The 18,038-nt window shown below is 41.5% G+C and overlaps 1 protein-coding gene across 3 annotated transcripts in view; it reads right to left on the bottom strand.

Annotated features, from left to right (window-relative positions):
• Positions 1-18,038, bottom strand: part of SFMBT2 (Scm like with four mbt domains 2) — a 229,729-nt gene that overhangs the window by 138,680 nt on the left and 73,011 nt on the right. For 2 of the 3 annotated variants that reach the window (XM_030216279.1, XM_030216280.1), the window contains exon 5: positions 11,515-11,580. The exons of the other annotated variant lie outside the window; for it this stretch is intronic. In XM_030216279.1, the coding sequence (XP_030072139.1) occupies positions 11,515-11,580 (66 nt within the window). The remainder of the gene's footprint in view (positions 1-11,514; positions 11,581-18,038) is intronic. 3 annotated transcript variants of the gene reach the window in all.

Here is an 18,038-nt window from a genome sequence, read left to right as displayed (position 1 = left end):
AATGTACATCTTGCTGACTCGGTGATCGACTGTTCAAGTAATGCTGAAACATTATTTATAGCCTCCTGTCCACTGGAAACTGCAGTATCAATACCTCTCTCTTTGGGAGAAGAAATATTACTAATTACATCTCGTTGCACAAAAGGGGACCCGTGCAAAATTGGCACAAGTTAGTGGCAAAATAGCACATCAGTAGCCCGCACTGATAAATTCCCCCATTAATCCTCTTACATGTTCAGTTGTATGCTTAGCATGCAAAATTGTGCAGAATATCTACTTTCCTTTACAGAATACTAGAACAGCAGAGCTAATACATGCACATAATTCAGGCAAAACCACTGACACCAGTCATACAGCTGCTGTAAATGCTTGCACTTAGATTGCTAAAAAATGCATATAAATTATAGTAACCGAAAATTTCCCTATGTAACTGTATGCCCCCCACCACCACCCACACTCTGCCCAGACTCTACCCAAGTGTACGCTGCTGACCTTCAAACTACACACCATTGCATTCAGGCATCATTTTATAACATAGCACGTAGTGGAAATGGGCATTTACACACATCTATGCATGCATACTTATGTATATGCTGGCATTCTGGTCATATACCCACATTCTTAGCACCTAAATGCTGGCAGCCTTTATAAAGTTATGCCTACACCCCCTACATGAGGTTATAAAATACTAACATAGACGCCAGCACTTAACCAGCTTGAGGTTTTGTATAAACGTTAGCATGTACTTTCCGCAAGTACACGCGTAAATTATAGAATGTTAGGAATTATTAGGAAAAAATGGAATACAAAAATGAGGACGTTATAATGCCTTTGTATCACTCCATGGTGCAACTGCACCTCGAATACTGTGTGAAATTCTGGTCACCGCATCTCAAAAATGATATTGAGGAATTAGAAAAGGTACAGAGAAGAGCAAGGAAAATGATAAAGGGGATGGGACTTCCCTACAAGATTGGAGAAAAGGCAGCTGAGAGGAGATGATATAGAGGTCTATAAAATAATAAGCGGAGTGGAACGGGTAGAGGTGAATCCTTTGATTACTCTTTCGAAAAATACAAGGACTAGGGGCACGAAATGAAGCTATTAAGTAGTACATTTAGAACAAACTGGAGAAAATATTCCTTCACTTATGGAGTCTTTTACTAAGGCGCACTGGCATTTTTGGCGCGCGCTAAATGCTAAAGACGCCAATGTATTACTATGGGCGTCTTTAGCGTTTAGCACACGCCTATTTTTAACACACGCTAAAAATGCCAGCGCACCTAAGCAAAAGACCCCCTTAATGTGTAATTCAACTCTGAAATTCATTGCCAGAGAACGTGGTAAAAGCAGTTAGCTTAGCCAGGTTAAAAAAAGGTTTGGATATTTCCTAAAAGGAAAGTCTATAAGCCATTATTAATATGGACTTGGGGAAAATCCACTTCTTAATTCTGGGATAAGCAGCATAAAATCTGTTTTACTGTTCTGGGATCTTGCCGGGTGCTTATGGCCACTGTTGGAAAGAGGATACTGGGCTTGATGGACCTTCGGTCTGTCCCAGTATGGCAACACTTATGTTCTTATGGAATCTTATCATCTATATGGGTGTGTGCTCTGCCCAGAACAGAGCCGTAATAATGTTCGGATGCTCCTTCAAATCTAAACTATAATGCTTCCAGTATTTACTACTGTGAACTGCAATGCCAGCTCACAAGTCTGCAGCATCCTAAAGAAGGAAGCCCCATAAGAACTAACAAGACAATGTCATTAAGAGATGTGATTAATCCACATCATAGTACATATCCAGCACAATATTCTCATTCCATATAATGACATGTTGATAAGAGTTCTGAATGATCCTGAAACTCCTGGAAGCAGAAGCACCATTACCATGACACCAATGTTCCCTTTCTTCATTACTGTTTCACAATTCCCTCTATCAACAGAAATCAAACAAAATAAAACATGGAAAAGAAAATAAGATGATACCTTTTTTATTGGACATAACTTAATACATTTCTTGATTAGCTTTCGAAGGCGACCCACCTACCCTTTCTATTTGGATTAGGGTTTCAGGTTGGGAAAACCACATGTTGCATTTGGAAGGAAGGCGTGGAGTAGTCATTAAGAGTGATGAGGGTTAACAGCAAAGGCACCAACTGGACTGCAGTATGCTGGGTGGGGTTCCAATACAGGATGGATAATGGCAAGGTGAACAGCAGTCACCAGTTGTGAGTACAGATGGTTGTAGTTGATTCCTGAGCATAGCTAGCAGGAAAATTGCTAGGCACAGTGATAATAGCACTGTAAAGTTTTATGAAAGGGGTTCACTTAACATGGTCCCGAATAGCAGGCCACACAGACTGCTAGCAGTTGAAGCCAAGTTGGTTTATGTCCACAGTTTGAGCTTTCTTTGAAATTACTGATCCATGTACGAATGAACCAAGTTTCTCCACATTGGTTCACAATGTATTTGTGACAGTTCCTTGTGGATGGTAGGAGTGGAATGCTTATTTATTTATTGGGATTTATTAACCACCTTTATGAAGAGATTCACCCAAGGTGATGTACAATAGAAACAGTTTAACATCAAACTTACAATTTTGTTAGCAGCATAACAATAGTAAAACGAACAAGTGTAGACACAGAGAGAATTAAAGAGGAAAACTTGAAAGTAGCAAATTGAGACCTAATAATAGGACTACCATGAAACAGGATCAAAAATGCACACATTTAACAGCACTGAAATTAAAATAACAGCGATATAATACGATGTAAGCATAATAGCGATGGAATTTCTAATAAGCACACAATTAGAACATTCTAATAACATTGCTATGATACTAAAGCTTTTCTACAATACAGTTTACCATATAGCTGAGGGGCCAAGTGCAGATATATAGATGGGGACAAGATGGATGGTAAGAGTCAGTTGGGTTAAATAAATGGGTGGCTAAACTAAAGACAAGTTCTTTGTACAGTTAATCAAAATATAAGGAACTGGACTAAGTTACAGTGGGTGTAGCAAGCCAATCCAGGTGCAGAATGGGTGTATAGTCAGTTGGCTTTAGTTGTTGGCTATAAGTGCTGAGATAGGCGGAAAGAGGGGCATTAAGGTTTCAATGTAATTGCAAAATCCTATCATAATGCATTCTTCAGAAAAAGCAAAATTAATGACCTGTACCAGATGTTCTCTGAGGATAGCAGACCAAGTATTCTCACAGATGGGTGACATCATCTGATGGAGCCTGGTGAAGACGATGCCCAGCATATAAGAAAATTCTAGCAGTGCCCCACCGTGCATGCGTAGGTACCTTCCTGCCTGACGCACAGGTTCCTCAGTAGGATAACATAGCTGAAGGAATACAACTCCTAGGGGAGGTGGAAGGGTTTTCAGAATACTTGGCCTGCTGTTCTTGGAGAACACCTGCTAGAGGTGAGTAACTTCATTTTCTCTGAAGACAAGGAGGCCATCAGTATTCTCACATCTGGGAATCCATTGCTACCAGGCTCACTGAAAACATGGCTAAGACAATAGGGACTCAAAACAACGAGGCCTTGAAGTCAATCAACCTTAAACCATATATAAGCATAGCCTGGAACAGAACAAAACTGGGCCTAGGAGTGTGGAGTTGGATTCTCGACACTAAAGAGATTCTGCAGAACTGTCTGACTGAGCCAGCTATCTGACCGGATACCTTGCTCAAGGCAATAATGAGATGTGAATGTGTGGACTGAACACCAAATTACAGCCTTGCAAATCTCTTCGATGGAAGCTGATCTCGTGGGCTACTGATGTAGCCATGGCTCTGACATTATGAGCCTTGACATGGTCCTCTAGTGCCAGCCTCTGGGCATAAACAAAGGAGATACAATCTGCTAGCCAACTGTAAAGAGTGTGTTTGCCGATGGCTACCTCCATCCTGTTTGGGTCAAAAGAAACAAAACAGATGAGTGGACTGTCTAATGCTCGCTTGCAGTCTAAGGTATGCAATAGACTTTCGCCAGGGTGGGCATGCCGTTTTGAGAAAAATGTTGGCAAAACAATTGACTAAGATGGAACTTTGACACAATCTTAAGAAGGAATTTAGGGTGTGTGCGAGGAACTACTCTGTTGTGATGAAACTTTGTGTAAGGTGGATCAGCCTCTATGACAAGAAGCTCACCGATTCTGCGAGCTGAAGTGAGCACCACCAAAAATACCACTTTCCCACCTCTCAACCTGAAGCGGACCATAGAGTGACATGCACCATAGAGGCCATAATGACCTAGTAATCTCAATATATGCCGAGTTGTGACCTGCTTGCTGCTTCAGACTTGTGAGGCAAACATTATCAAGGTATCTGCTCTTGCCAGGGGCAGAAAAGCTCGAGCTTGCACTGTATCAAGTGGGACTCTTATGTATTTCAATCGCTGAGTCGGGAGAAGGTGGAACTTGGGGTAGGACCCTAGGAGCTCCAGCACCTAAATAGTTCTATGCATTGACTCTTGTGCTTCCTCCTGCGATGTGCTCTTGAACAGACAATTGTCCAGGTAGGGAAATGCAAACTCCCAGTCTGTGCACAATGCTGCGACTACTGGTAACACTTGGTGAAGACCCTGGAAGCTGACGTAAGACCAAAAAGCAGAACAAGATACTGGTAGTAATGTTTCCCGACTTGAAATATAAGATACTTCCTATGACTGGGAAGTATTGAAATGTGGGTATAGACATCCTTTAAGTCCATAGAGAATAGCCAAACTTCTCCTGAATCAGAAGAAGGAGGGTGCCTAGGGAAGTCATTCTGAACTTTTCTTTGACCAGAAATTTGTTCAGTGCCCTTAGGTTTAGGATGGGATGGAATCCACCATTTTCTTGGGCGCAAGGAAGTACCTGGAATAGAATCCCTTCCATTCATCCCCTGGTGGGACGGGTTCAACCGCGTTGGTCTGTAGAAGAGTTGAAATTTCCTCTACAAGTACCTGCTTGTGCTGAGAGCTGATGTAAGATGCTCTTTTGGGCTATTTGGTGGTTTCTGATGCCAATGAAACTGAGACGGGCTATCTGAAGAACCCACCAGTCAGTGGTTATAAGGGGCCACCTTTGTTGGAAAAAAATTCTGCCTCCCTCCCACTGGTGATGCCAACATAACAGCGCTTCCTGCACCATGCTTTGAAAAGGACCAATCCTAATGCTTCTTTGGCTTCCCTTGATGCTCAGCATTGTGGCCCCTCAGTGCCGATGAGGATAATGTCGAACATGTAGCGTCCTTGGTATCGGGTTAGATGCTGACCGGTCCCGGGGCCTATTATCAGCACCCGATATCAAGGGATGTGAAGTCCTCCTTGATGTCAATGCTTTCAGTGCTTATGTTGATGGATCAGCCTTCGAGGAGCCAAAAAGTTTCTCCTGCTGGGACCTTCCATGCCCTCTGTGTTCTCAACTGCATTTTTAAACAGAGAGGACAAGAGTTAGGCTCATGGTTAGATTTGAGGCACCCAATGCACAAATTGTATGGATCTATTACAGAGATACATAAGAACATAAGAGTAGCCATACTGGTTCTGACCAGTAGTCCATCTAGCCCAGTATCCTGTTTCCAGTATTGGCCAATGTATAATTATGGTACAGCCAGAGACCCCCCCACTGGAATGGTGGTGGGCCCAGTCATAGAGCTCAGGCCATTACAGACCTTGGCTGAGTCAGAAATCTGATGGCTGACATAACTGGGAGCTTACTGGAAAAGTATGACCTAGTTTGTAGCCCAGATTGAGGCCTAAAAGTTAAGTTAATAGATATGGAAACAAAATGGAGGATTTCAGCACAAAATGGAAGCCCGTATCTGTTACAAAGTGGAATTTTCTCTAATGTAAGTTAGAAAAACAAGTTGAGCAATGAGTGAGTCATGCCAGGTGCAGAGAAAATAGGGAACTAGCTGTCCAAGAAAGGAGGGAGACTTTCCTGTGAGCAGGGTCTTGCTTAAGATTTGTGGTCAAGCGAGCTAAAGACAAAACCATGTTAGCAAGATAGAAGCTACTCATTAGCATGAGCCAATCAGTGACAACCATGACATTAGCATAGATCCAATCAGGTATATCTACTGTCATATTATCCATATCCTGAGGGCACCTATAAAAATCAGGGTATTTTCTGGTTTAAGTTAGAGAGAAAAGGGTTGCCACTCTCTCTCCAAGGGAAACCAATGTGTCCAGCAGAATTAACAAATTACCTAATTGCTTTCCCTTGTAAAACCTCTAATTGGTAAAAAATTATAAAAGATTAGCAAATAATTAACACCTGTTTGCAGCTTATTAAATTCCTATAATTAATTGATTGTACGTGCCTATTGTCAATCACTGATTTGACTTATACCTTAGCAAATAAACTCCTCATTCCAAATGATGATTTGTGGGCTTCACTTAATGATGAAAGGCTGTAAGTATAAATGCTTTTGCTGTATCAGGCTATCATTCGCTGCATTGTATAACCTGTAGCCTAAATCCAGTTTGTCATAAGGCTGGTATCTATTCCTTGCCAGTGCTGAGAGGCGGACTAATGCGGGTCCCTTAGACCTAACGTCTCTCTCAGTGGCAATTCCTCTTAGAACTTCACAACTCCCTGATTACCCCAGTACTAATGCTATTTGGAGATGGAGTCAGATTAAGGTCACTCTAGCCTTCTTGGGGGGGGGGGGGGGGCTCGGGACCCCTCAATTCCCAACACCAAGAAGGTCACAAGTACCTGACAGAAACCGAAATCGTGGCACCATTCCATGCTACAAATCCCAGGGTAAGCAGTTGCTTCCCATGTCTGTCTCAATAGCAGACTATGGACTTTTCCTCCAGGAATTTGTCCAAACCTTTTTTTAAACCCAGATACTCTAACCGCTGTTACCACATCCTCTGGCAAAGAGTTCCAAAGCTTAACTATTCGTTGAGTGAAAAAATATTTCTTCATATTTGTTTTAAAAGTATTTCCATGTAACTTCGAGTGTCCTCTAGTCCTTGTACTTTTGGAACAAGTAAAAAAATCGTTTTATTTCTACTCGTTCTACACCACTCAGGATTTTGTAGACCTCAATCATATCTCTCCTCATCCGTCTCTTTTCCAAGCTGAAGAGTCATAACCTCTTTAGCCTTTCCTCATACGAGAGGAGTTCCATCCCCTTTTATCATTATGGTCGCTCTTCTTTGAACCTGTTCTAATTCCGCTATAACTTTTTTTGAGATACGGTGACCAGAACTGAACGCAATACTCAAGGTACCGATGCACCATGGAGCAATACAAAGGCATTATAGTATTTTTGGTCTGATTCACCATCCCTTTCCTAACAATTCCTAGCATCCTGTTTGCTTTTTTGGCCGCCGCTGCCACACACTGAGCAGAAGATTTCAGCGTATTGTCTACGACACCCAGATCTTTTTCTTGAGCGCTGACCCCCAAGATCATCTGACTGTATTGGGCGCACCGTTTGAAACCACTGGGAATCTTCTTGGACATCGAGAAAAGAACAGCTAAATTAAATTCCTCAATTTTGAGCATCAAAAAGGGGCAAAGCTCAAATTGAGGTTGGTGCTAGAGAGCTGCACAGGAATGGGATTCGCGGGAATCCCGCACAACCCACAGGGATGGAAGCAGTTCTGCGGGGTTCCTGTGGAAGTATAAGCTGCACTGCACCAGCCTCTCATCTACCGAGTACCAAGTTCTTTGAGTGTCTCCTCCTCCTCCTCCTTGCTTTAACAGCACAAATGTGGCAAGTCTTCCGTTACGGAGGTGGTAGAGACACAAATGATGATGGAATTCAAAAAGGCTTGGGATGAACACAGAGGATCTCTAATTAGAAAATGGAAGTTATAAAAAACCTAACCTTAAAATGGCTGCATGCGTGTGGATGTGTCAAGTTACGCTTAGATGGCGACTCTGGCTGTGATCAACTAGGGCCGACACCGGGCAGACTTGTATGGTCTGTGTCTAATATATGGCAGTCTGGTTTAGGATGGGCTAGAAAGGGCTTAGATAGCAACTTCAGTGGCTGGAACATAAGGACAGTGCTGGACAGATTTTTACAGTCTGTATCCCACAAATGAGAAGACGAATAGACTGGAGTGGGCTTCAACGAGAACTCTAGCAGTTGAAACATAAGTATAGGGCCAGATAGACTTCTATGGTCTATGTTCCAGAAACATGAAAGACCATAATCAAGTATATAATATCACACTTGTTGATTTAATCACGAATTGATAATGAGTGTGACTATTGGGCAGACTGGTTCAGGTCTTTATTTGCTGTCACTTACTATGTTACAATTAACCCTCTTTGCTCCCGGGCTGATGCGCAGACCTCAGCTCTGACACAGTCAAGAACATCAGATGTCACTTGACCTACTGGCACGTGCATGTGGCGACCTCTCAGTACACAGTGCCAGAAATCAGAGACAAATCTTACATGTGCACACTGAGTGTTCCAAGTTTCAGCTTCCATTCCTTCCTTGCCTACAGTGCTGTGGCTCAAATCCAGAGAGAGACTGAGGGAGATGACTGGAATTTTCTTTTATGTACCATTAAATTCTTATGGGGATGGGTTAAATTCTTGTGGGGACGGGTGGAAACGGGCTGGGATGGGTAAGATTCCAGTGGGGATGGGTAGGGATGGGTGAGATTCCAGCTGGGACGGGCAGGGATGGGTAAGATTTCTGTCCACGTGCAACTCTCTAGTTTGTGCTCAGGCATGAAAGGGTCTAAACAGCAGCATGAAAAAGAAAGATAGCTTCAAGAGCAAAAACAAAAAAAAAAAAAGGAGGAAGGTACTAAAAATAAAAACTATGAAGAAAATGAAAAATAAAATGAAGGAAAACACACAAGGGAAGCTACTGAAGATGCGACTTATCTGCTCCATGGAAAAAAAACAGACTGCGGAACCTGACTCGTGTATCAAGCAAGAAGGCATTTGGGCATCCGGGCATGTGCGGTGGGATGTTGCTAGAATTTTCTAATAGCTGTATACGGTGGACAGCATCCGCACCCGGATGACGTCACCCAGATGTGAGAATACTGATGGCCTGCTTGTCCTAAGAGAAACAAAACACTTGACTGCATTAGCATAATAGTTAGAAAATAAATACCTAACATCTCATGATGACATGGAAACACTAAATCTGACCCTTAATGACCTTCTTTAAATGCTGCTGGATAAAGATACCAATTTGATTTGCTCTCCCAACAACAACAAATGCCATATTCTGCAATTCAGTAGAATCATTTTTATAATCATTTTTGAAAAAGAATTGTAAATCCAATATGTGTTTCAGCTAATCTGTTCTGAAACCTCCCTTTCTGCAGAGATCATGCTTCACACGTTTAAGTTGCTCTGCATAAAGGCCAAATAATATCATAAATTCTAATTTTCAGCCTCACGAATACTAACACTGAAAAAAGCATCTATAATCCTACAATGTTTTACAATGGAAAGAAAAACAGTACCTGACGGCCAACCTGGTGACTCAGTGGCAATGAAGGACACTGCCATGCAAAGTACCTGGGTGTCTGCTCCCTAGATCAACTGGGAATGATGTGACAAGTGGAACAATATTGTATAACAAGGCACCCAGTTTAAGAGGGTAAGTAGGTGCCTATCTTGTAAGCATGGACAGATACAACTGCTAAATTATTTATACTGAGATTTAAGATTTATGTTTATGCAGATGACATCCAGCTAACGCTACCACTTGTTGGTGACAGGAATCAAACTGTGGAAAGGCTGAATGGAGGTGAGGATAGTAGTGGTCTAGTGGTTAATGCCTCCAAACCTATCTGTCTAGAACTGGGTGATATTGGAAAGGCTGATTTGCAAATTTTACCCATGTTTTATCAGGGTGTTCCCTGGGTTCAGTCAGTAAGATCTTTACATGCTGTCTTAGGGCATCAGGATAAGGAAAGAACAGGTGAATTCTGTTATTAAAAATGTATTTCCAAGTTAAAGATCATCCATCAGCTGAAACTATTCCTGGATATGAAAGCATTATAAATAGTTGTACAATTTTCACTATTAAGTTCTTTGGATTATTGTCATTCTTTATACATAGGTCTACCGACAAGATATGAAAATAAATTTCAGATTGTTCAAAACAAAGCTGCAAGGTTGATATTGAGCGGGAAGCAATGGGAACGTACCAGACTGTTATTGTGTCAATTATATTAGCTCTCAATGAATGAAAGATGCTTGTCTAAACTTTTGTTTTTCACCTTTATTTAAGGTGCTGAACGTTCAGAAACCATGCTATTTAAGGGATAAACTCAAAGTGTATGTACTTAAGTGTCCTCTTAGATTGGCAGAAGTTAACCATCCCCAGTAAGGATAGGTTTGAAAGGACTGTTCAGAGCATTCACCCTCGGATTCTACATATGGCATCGAAATTTCGGCATGGATCCAAGATGCGTGCACAAACAAATTGGTTACTAAGCCATTAACTGTCAACTAATTGACCTTAACAATTACTGAGGTTAATTGGCACTAATATGGTTTTGCGTGCATATCTGTTTGTGTACTATTCTACAACACCAAGTAATTAAATCCCATAGTATACAACTCAAAAGGGATATAGCCATGAGAGGGGCATGGGTGGGTCAGGGGCATGCTGAAAAATTGCACGCATTATAGAATAGCGCCATTTACGTGCCAAAATGCCATGAGTTGGGCGTCGGCATTTACACTAGGTTTCAGCTGACAAATATATTTGCAAAGAATCCAACCTTCTTGTAAGGTACCCAAGAGTATTCTAGAGATCCACAAGAAGAGCATAAACATAACACAGCAGCAGATAAAGTCTGTCCAGTCTGCACAGTTAATCCAGTCTGCTCTGCTAAAAATATCTCTCAGCTGCCAGCCAGCAAAATCAGAAGCAGTTCAATGATAGCCTGTTTTCTATCTGATTCTGTTGGTTATTTCTAGATATGCAAATAAAACCTCATCAGCCTATAACAAATATGAATTTTTACTGGCTTTTTGACACCAGATGCTGAGGATAAAAGATCATGGCATCAAAAGAAGCCAAATCAGACAGACCTGGAAGCTCAGAGGAGCGGGAGGAAAGTACAGGACAATTTTTTTTGTTTCAATCTGAATTTTGCTTTTGTCAAGCAGTTTTCAGAAAGGTGTGGTGGCAAGTAAAACACTATATGGCCTTATAACAATGATTCACTGCATGGTGAAATGTGCATTTTCCAACAGCTGAAATAAACATTATGCCACCTACTTATTATATCATTGAACGATCCTACTTAAATGCAGCAACATTAAATCGAACACCTATATTTTCTGTGTATTTGTATACAAATAACTATGTTAATTAGAAAGAATAATTAACCAGCATTTAACACCAACAATGGAAAAAGTTTAAAAGAAAAAGCTAGTTTCTCAGTGCTCACATAAAAACTGTATAATGCGGTCAGAGTCTGCATAACCAGCTAATATATTCCAATCTTTTCTGATCTCCATGTCTGATGAATGAGGTTCATCCTAAGTCTCTTCATACTCACCAGTCGTTGCTGTCTTTGTACCATTGTACTGCTGTTGGCGTTGGAACACAAGGGCACTTACCACGGCTAAAAAAAAAAGAATACCCAATTTGAAAAGTGCCAGAAGTGTAGAGAGACAGTAAAGGTTGTATTACTCCCAAATATGTTCAAAGGCTTTAGAAAAAATTAGAAAAAAAAAGCATAGATCCAACTGGTTTTACATCCTTGATTTCTGCCAGCTTAAACATGCTCAAAGACAAACACCAAGCTCTGAAACAGACTTGAAGAATAACGTGAATTGAAATGCTGAGATGTGAATTTAACAATATTGGAATGTTTGAAATTGCTCTTCTGTGTTCCTGCCAGGGCACTTGTAGCAGTCAGAAATATTATTTCAGTGATTGCTCGCTTTCATCTGCTAGGTACTCGAGTTTTTATGGATCTGGAAATTGAAATCTTCTATTTAATCACATAGCAGATGTGCGGGGGGGGGGGGGGGGGGGGGGGGGGGGTGTCAGTACCAAGTTTCGCCACACAGTCCACCAATATGCTTCAGAGGAAAGTCTTGTCCATGGGTAAGCTAAGCCTAACAGTGAGGGTGTGAGAACCAATTCCAATAGTACGTTTAGATAGTTTTAGGCTAAAACATGGTCAAAAATAAGAGCACACATTTGAACTTTGTGGTAAAAGTATAGTAAACTCACTTCTCTCCAATTTTATTATTTATTTATTAGGATTTATTTACCGCCTTTTAGAAGGAATTCACTCAAGGCAGTGCACAGTAAGAATAGATCAAACATGAGCAATAGGCAATTACAACAGTAAAAATATTCAAAGTATGGCATAATATACTACTTACAGTGTCAACACAGTACGTAATAGAACATTTTAATTGACAGTAAAGGTTATAAGCAAACACGGAACATATAGATAGGTAAGAGAGAGTAAGAAGAGTTAGAAAGTAAGGCAACTAATTTTTAAAAAGTTGCTCGTGAGGTCAGAGAGATGGTTAAATATTATCTCAGCTATGGTAGGAGTGGATATAAAGGGGTCTTTTACTAAGCAGCGGTAAGCCCAACGCAGGCTTACCACTCGCTACACCAGACGTACCGTTGGCTACCGCAGCAGCCTGGCAGTATTTCCCACCCCCGTGCACTACCCGGTTAACGCTGGGTTAGCATGGGAGCCCTAACCACTACCTCTATGGGTGGTGGTGTGTCCCCCCCCCCCACCAAAAAAAATGGCCATGCAGAAAGTGCTTCACTTGCTGCATGGCCATTTCTTTAAAAAACAAAAAACAGCCATTTACCCGCTGCGGTAAAAGGGGGCCTCAGCATGCGTCAAAAACAGCGTCAGTGAGAACAAGAGGAGCAAGAAGAAAGAAGCAGCGAACACAGCTGCACCGGATACTGCACTGAAGGCTTCGGCTGGCGGGAGCTGGGGACCCCTGCCAGCCAAACCATGGGACCGGATGAAATTTGCAGAGGGCCCAGGCCCCCGTGCCCCCCCCCCCCCCCCCGTAGCTATGCCCCTGCAACATACATGTCATAATTTATCTTTACTGGTCAACAATTCAATTACCTTATTTTTAATGAAGCAATTCAAATTAACTGACTTCGAAAATGCCTACATGGATATATAAATGCTAAACTAAGTGCTATGAACTTTTAATTAAAAGTTTTGTGTTCTCCATGACTTGCAGTACACCTGTCTTCTCTTCAGTAGCACAGCAGCATCTGAACTCTTTCTTTAATTTGCCATTTCTTCAGTTCTCATCAATTACACAAATATCTATCTTTGTTCCATAGAATAACCACAGGTTCAATGAACACTGGATCAGAAAATCAGTTAAAGAGATTACTTTTATCATAATTTTTCCTTCTTTCATCTGTGTAGTAAATGTAATAAAAAATAATGGGGCTCATTTATCAAGTAGGTGCTGTTCATTGCTGTGCTATGAGTACTTTGGTGCCAGGTGACTTTATCATTCGGTGTTAAATAAATGAAAGCTATTCACTCAAGGGAAAACCTCTAATCATAGAGTACAAAATCCTAAAATCTGTCCATCAAAGTACTCACACAAATTATATATATTTTAAACAAAAAAACATTTATTGTGCCCAAAGATAATAATATACTTCGGAACTCACTTGATCTGTCACTCAAATGTGTGCACACACCAGAGGTCCACTCATTCCTATTGGGCACAATATGATAAATAAATGTTTTTTGTTTAATATATATATATATATAAATATATAATTTGTGTGAGTACTTTGATGAACAGAGGTTAAATAAATGAAGTCTGTCCAATCAAATGTTTAAAAAGAGCAGGTCTAAAGCTGGTTCTACAAGTTGTGCCAGCAAAGTTAGCACTCAGGGAAAGAAGGAGGTGAGAAGACCCCTCCCCCCCAAAGGAGGGCGTAGAGGTAGGATAACTGTAAAACTTATTTGATGTGAAAATGGTTTTGTAATGTGAGCATCAAAGTTTGAAAGTGACTTTTTTTTTTCAAACCTGAAGAAACCTTTTAAAGCTATTTTGAGCAAATATGCTTGTGCTTTGCAGCAATCATAAATCTTTTTTTATTTTTAAATGCAATACAAGAAAATAATATACCAGTTTAACTACCGCCATGCTAAGTATATTTATGATACTTGCTGGTAAGCAGTAGCATTCGTTAATCTTGGGTCCCAAAGGGGCTCCTCTGTAGCAATACTGATTTACAAAATAGTATTGTGCAATATTTAGTAATTGTTCTGCCTCAGGTTTTTTTTAAAGTTTGCCATCCATACAGAGAAAATCCTTTGCTAATCTCGGTGCTAACTCAATTAGCATCTGTTGATAAATTTCTAAAAACAATGTAGTGCAAATATAGCCACGTTATTAGTGTTGATCATAAGGGGAAAGTGCGGAAGGACTGTGCCTGGGCATTTGCTCAAAGCACAATCCTCCCATAGAATAGGTTTATCCCACAGAACAGGTTTAGCCCGGACCTGTCAAACCTAAAGCACTGGTGGGCCAGTGGACCTCCAGACACCCCACTGCCCCAAACACAAGGGCCTGGAGGTCCGGTGGACCCCAGATCCCTCACAACCCCAGTAGGACCCTTACCAGGCCCTCCCTCGGGCTAGCGGTGGGCTAGCCTGTGGTCTAGCAGTGGTCCCGTCTCCCCAAAACCTCTCATACCTTAAAGCAGGAGAAGGGACTAGCACTCCCTCTCTCCTCCTGTGGGCGTGTCCTCAAAATGGCAGCATCCTGCCTGGTACCCCACCAGCGCATCCCAAGATGCACTGGGCAGAGCAGGGTGGTGTCATTTTGAGAAGGCACCCACAGGAGGAGGGAAAGCGTGCTAATCCCTCCTGCTTTAAGGTATGAGGGGCTTTGGAGACGGGGTGGGCCCATTTTTTGGTGGGGTGAGGGGTATGAAGGTCCATCGGACCTCCAGGCCCTTGTGTTTGGGAGGTTGCAGGGCCTGGAGGTCCTGCAAAGCATGCAAATGCATGCTAAACAGGGTCTCCCCATTCATCCCCAGTGCCCTGGCAAACCTTAACGCCAGCTCCAAGCTGGTGTAGGGTTTGCCGCGGAAGCAGTGCCCTTGTTTAGTGCGCTGCCTGGTGAGCATTGGGTAGGAATACCGATGACCTCCTTCTCGACCTCCACCCAGTAGTGGCAGTTAACATAGGGTCTGTGAGACCTAGATGTTCACAGGCCCAGCCCCCTCCTCCTATGTGGGCTTCCTGTTAGCCTGGAAACCCACACAGAGTACTGAGATCTCCAAGTACACGCTAATACACAGGGCACTGCTGCTGCTGCTGCCTTCATGCTTTGCTTTTTGTTTTCATCATCTAGAATCACAGTGGATGAAAGTTTAGGAAAATCTGCCTTAGTGAATCAAACCTTATATATGCTTTATATTTGGTTATGGTAAACTGTGGACAGCAATGCTTTAGTGAATAATTTTAAACATTAACAGAGTCAGCATCAAGACACATGCAGAAATTTTCACACACTTCTCTACATTCATGAATAAACATTCATTCATTTCAAGTACACATATTAACTCATTTAAATAATTTTCATCTCACTTTGAATGGTAAATAGATCTCTTTTGCCAGGATAGCTGTGTTTGCAATTCAAATTACACAGATTTGTAGAGTGAAAAGTATAATTAATGCAATGATAAGAACTACTCACAATATTATCCTTTAGCTTCTAGATGACAAAATCCCTGTTTCTATAGACCAATAAGTTTTACTGTAAACTAGGTCATGTAGTTCTTTGTTCACTCTCAAAAACAAAAATATAACTGACTGAATGAAAATGTTTCCATAATACTACGGCATTATAAACAATGGAGACCATATTCAGTCCCTCATCCATCGCATAAAAATAAGAAAACACTTCATCCGCTTATCTTTTTACCTGATATTCAGCAGCCCTGTCCATTTAAGCAGGACCACTGAATGCCTAGAAGGAAATAAATAAATTATCCATTTAAGGTAGGGCTGCTATTTGTCCTGTCCTACTAACTGGACAAAGTTATCTGAATATCAGAGCTACCTGCATCCCCAGAATGTCTACAATCCTGTCTACTCCTAAACATATAACTTAGTTTTGACCAAACATTGAGATACACAGCCAAACGCTGTTGCAAAATTTTCAAGCCAAAGGATTTATATAGTTACCACCCAAACCTAACTGAAAAAATCCTTTTAAATATCAATCCCATTATTTAAATTGGCTTCCAAATTACTATATTTAAAACTGTGAAGGAAGAAAAGTGCATAAAATTCAGCTTTATGACCGAGCTCTGCCGACCTTCAAATTTTCATTCCACTCATTGAATAAGAATTGCCATTTGTTTTTATTTTTCTCACTTTTTAAGAAAAGAATCCCAGTAGTCAAAACTTTTCAGCATAACATGCAATATCACTATGTTCCCATCAATAGACTTGTTCAGCATAAAAATGGAAATCCAACAGCCTCATCTCAGCTATGCAACAGATTAAGGCGGCCATTTTACAAGTGTTATTCACGTTTTAAATGTCCCAATCGTGACACTTTATAAGCAGCCAAAACATAAAAGCTAGTATTTTACAAAAGGACAGGACAAAACATTTAAGACACAAAAATATATAGAGTTGTTGCAGACAGTTCAGGGGAGTGTCAAGAGCATAACTGTCAGCAATGTCTACCCCCAAATCTGTATAGCATGCAGATGAACATCCAATGCCAGATGAGCACTGGGACTTAGGCCACCTTTAAATCACAAAAAAGTGCCACAGGAGCATGTCCCTGTGACTGTTTGCTTGGTGCTGACTGTGAGAGAGCAGAGAGAGGGGGATCTGTGAGCCAGCTGCTCTGAAGGGAATTTGAACAAGGTACCCTGGATGTCAAGACCAGTGCTTTAATCACTAAGCTGCTCCTCCACTCTGCTACTTAGTGCAAAACATTTAGCACTGCTCTGAGGTGCAAGGTGTTTTGCACCTTAGAGCAGTGCTATATATTTTAGGGTGAAGAACATATAGCACTGCTCAAGGCGCTAAACATTTTGCATCTCAGAGTGGAGTAAAGGAGTTACTTAGTTGTTAAAGCACAGAATTTGAAATCCAGGGGTACTGATTCAAATCCCCCTCTGAGCAGCAAAAAGCATTTAGCAGCTTGTTATTTTTTTTCTTTTACCTTTATTTAATCAGGACTGCATAGAAATGGAACAAGAGCAGTACTAAACAATTTGCACCTCAGAGCAGAGTGTAAGAGTAGCTTATTGGTTAGGGCACTGAGTTTAGCATGAAAGGGTGCCTGGTTTAAATCCCACTGCCGTTCCTTCTGCTCTTGGGCAAGTCACTTAACCCTCCATTGCCTCAGGTACAAAATTAGATTATGAGCCTACCAGGGAAATACCCAGTGTCCCTGAATGGAACTCATCTTGCGCTTGTGAGCAACATCCAAATAAATAAACATTTTGCAGTGCTAGACATTTTGCACTAGACAACATTTTCTCCTGCAGGCACTGAATGGACACCAGAGATGCCGTGGGAACCTCATAGACATTAAGTACTTGTTCTGAGAGGCATAGCTAGGTGGGTAGCCAGGGGAGCAGCCGCTCCCTCAAATAGACTTACGACTGTGCAGGCGCCTATTTTTCACGTGATCTGTCACGTTTAAAATACGCGCCAGTGCCATCGGCAGTCCACTCCCCCGGTGCCCTCACCCCCCTCCCTACCCAGTGCCTGTTTGTTCTATGGGGGGGGGGGGAACTTTATGGTGTGAGCTCATGTAGGCTGTTTTCAGCTTCATGGGTACCTTTGGGTGTTTTATATTGCTACTTTTTGAGACATCGCAGTTGATATGCCATTGATATGCTATCCGTTTTTGAAGGTCATGGGGTGGAGCTATGTCAATTTTAAATAGGTTTCTATGTTTAGTCCTGCGTTTGTAAAATATATCATATGCTTTGATGTTTTGCCTAAACTCTCTGCATTCCAACTTCCACATCTTTTCTAAAATGCATGTGTGGCCCTTCATATGAAAAGCTTGGGGA

Source organism: Microcaecilia unicolor, chromosome 10 (assembly GCF_901765095.1).
Source record: "Microcaecilia unicolor chromosome 10, aMicUni1.1, whole genome shotgun sequence".
Taxonomy (NCBI): Eukaryota; Metazoa; Chordata; class Amphibia; order Gymnophiona; family Siphonopidae; genus Microcaecilia; species Microcaecilia unicolor.
Note: the sequence above shows the minus strand (reverse complement) of the source record. Positions and strands in the feature narration are given on the sequence as shown.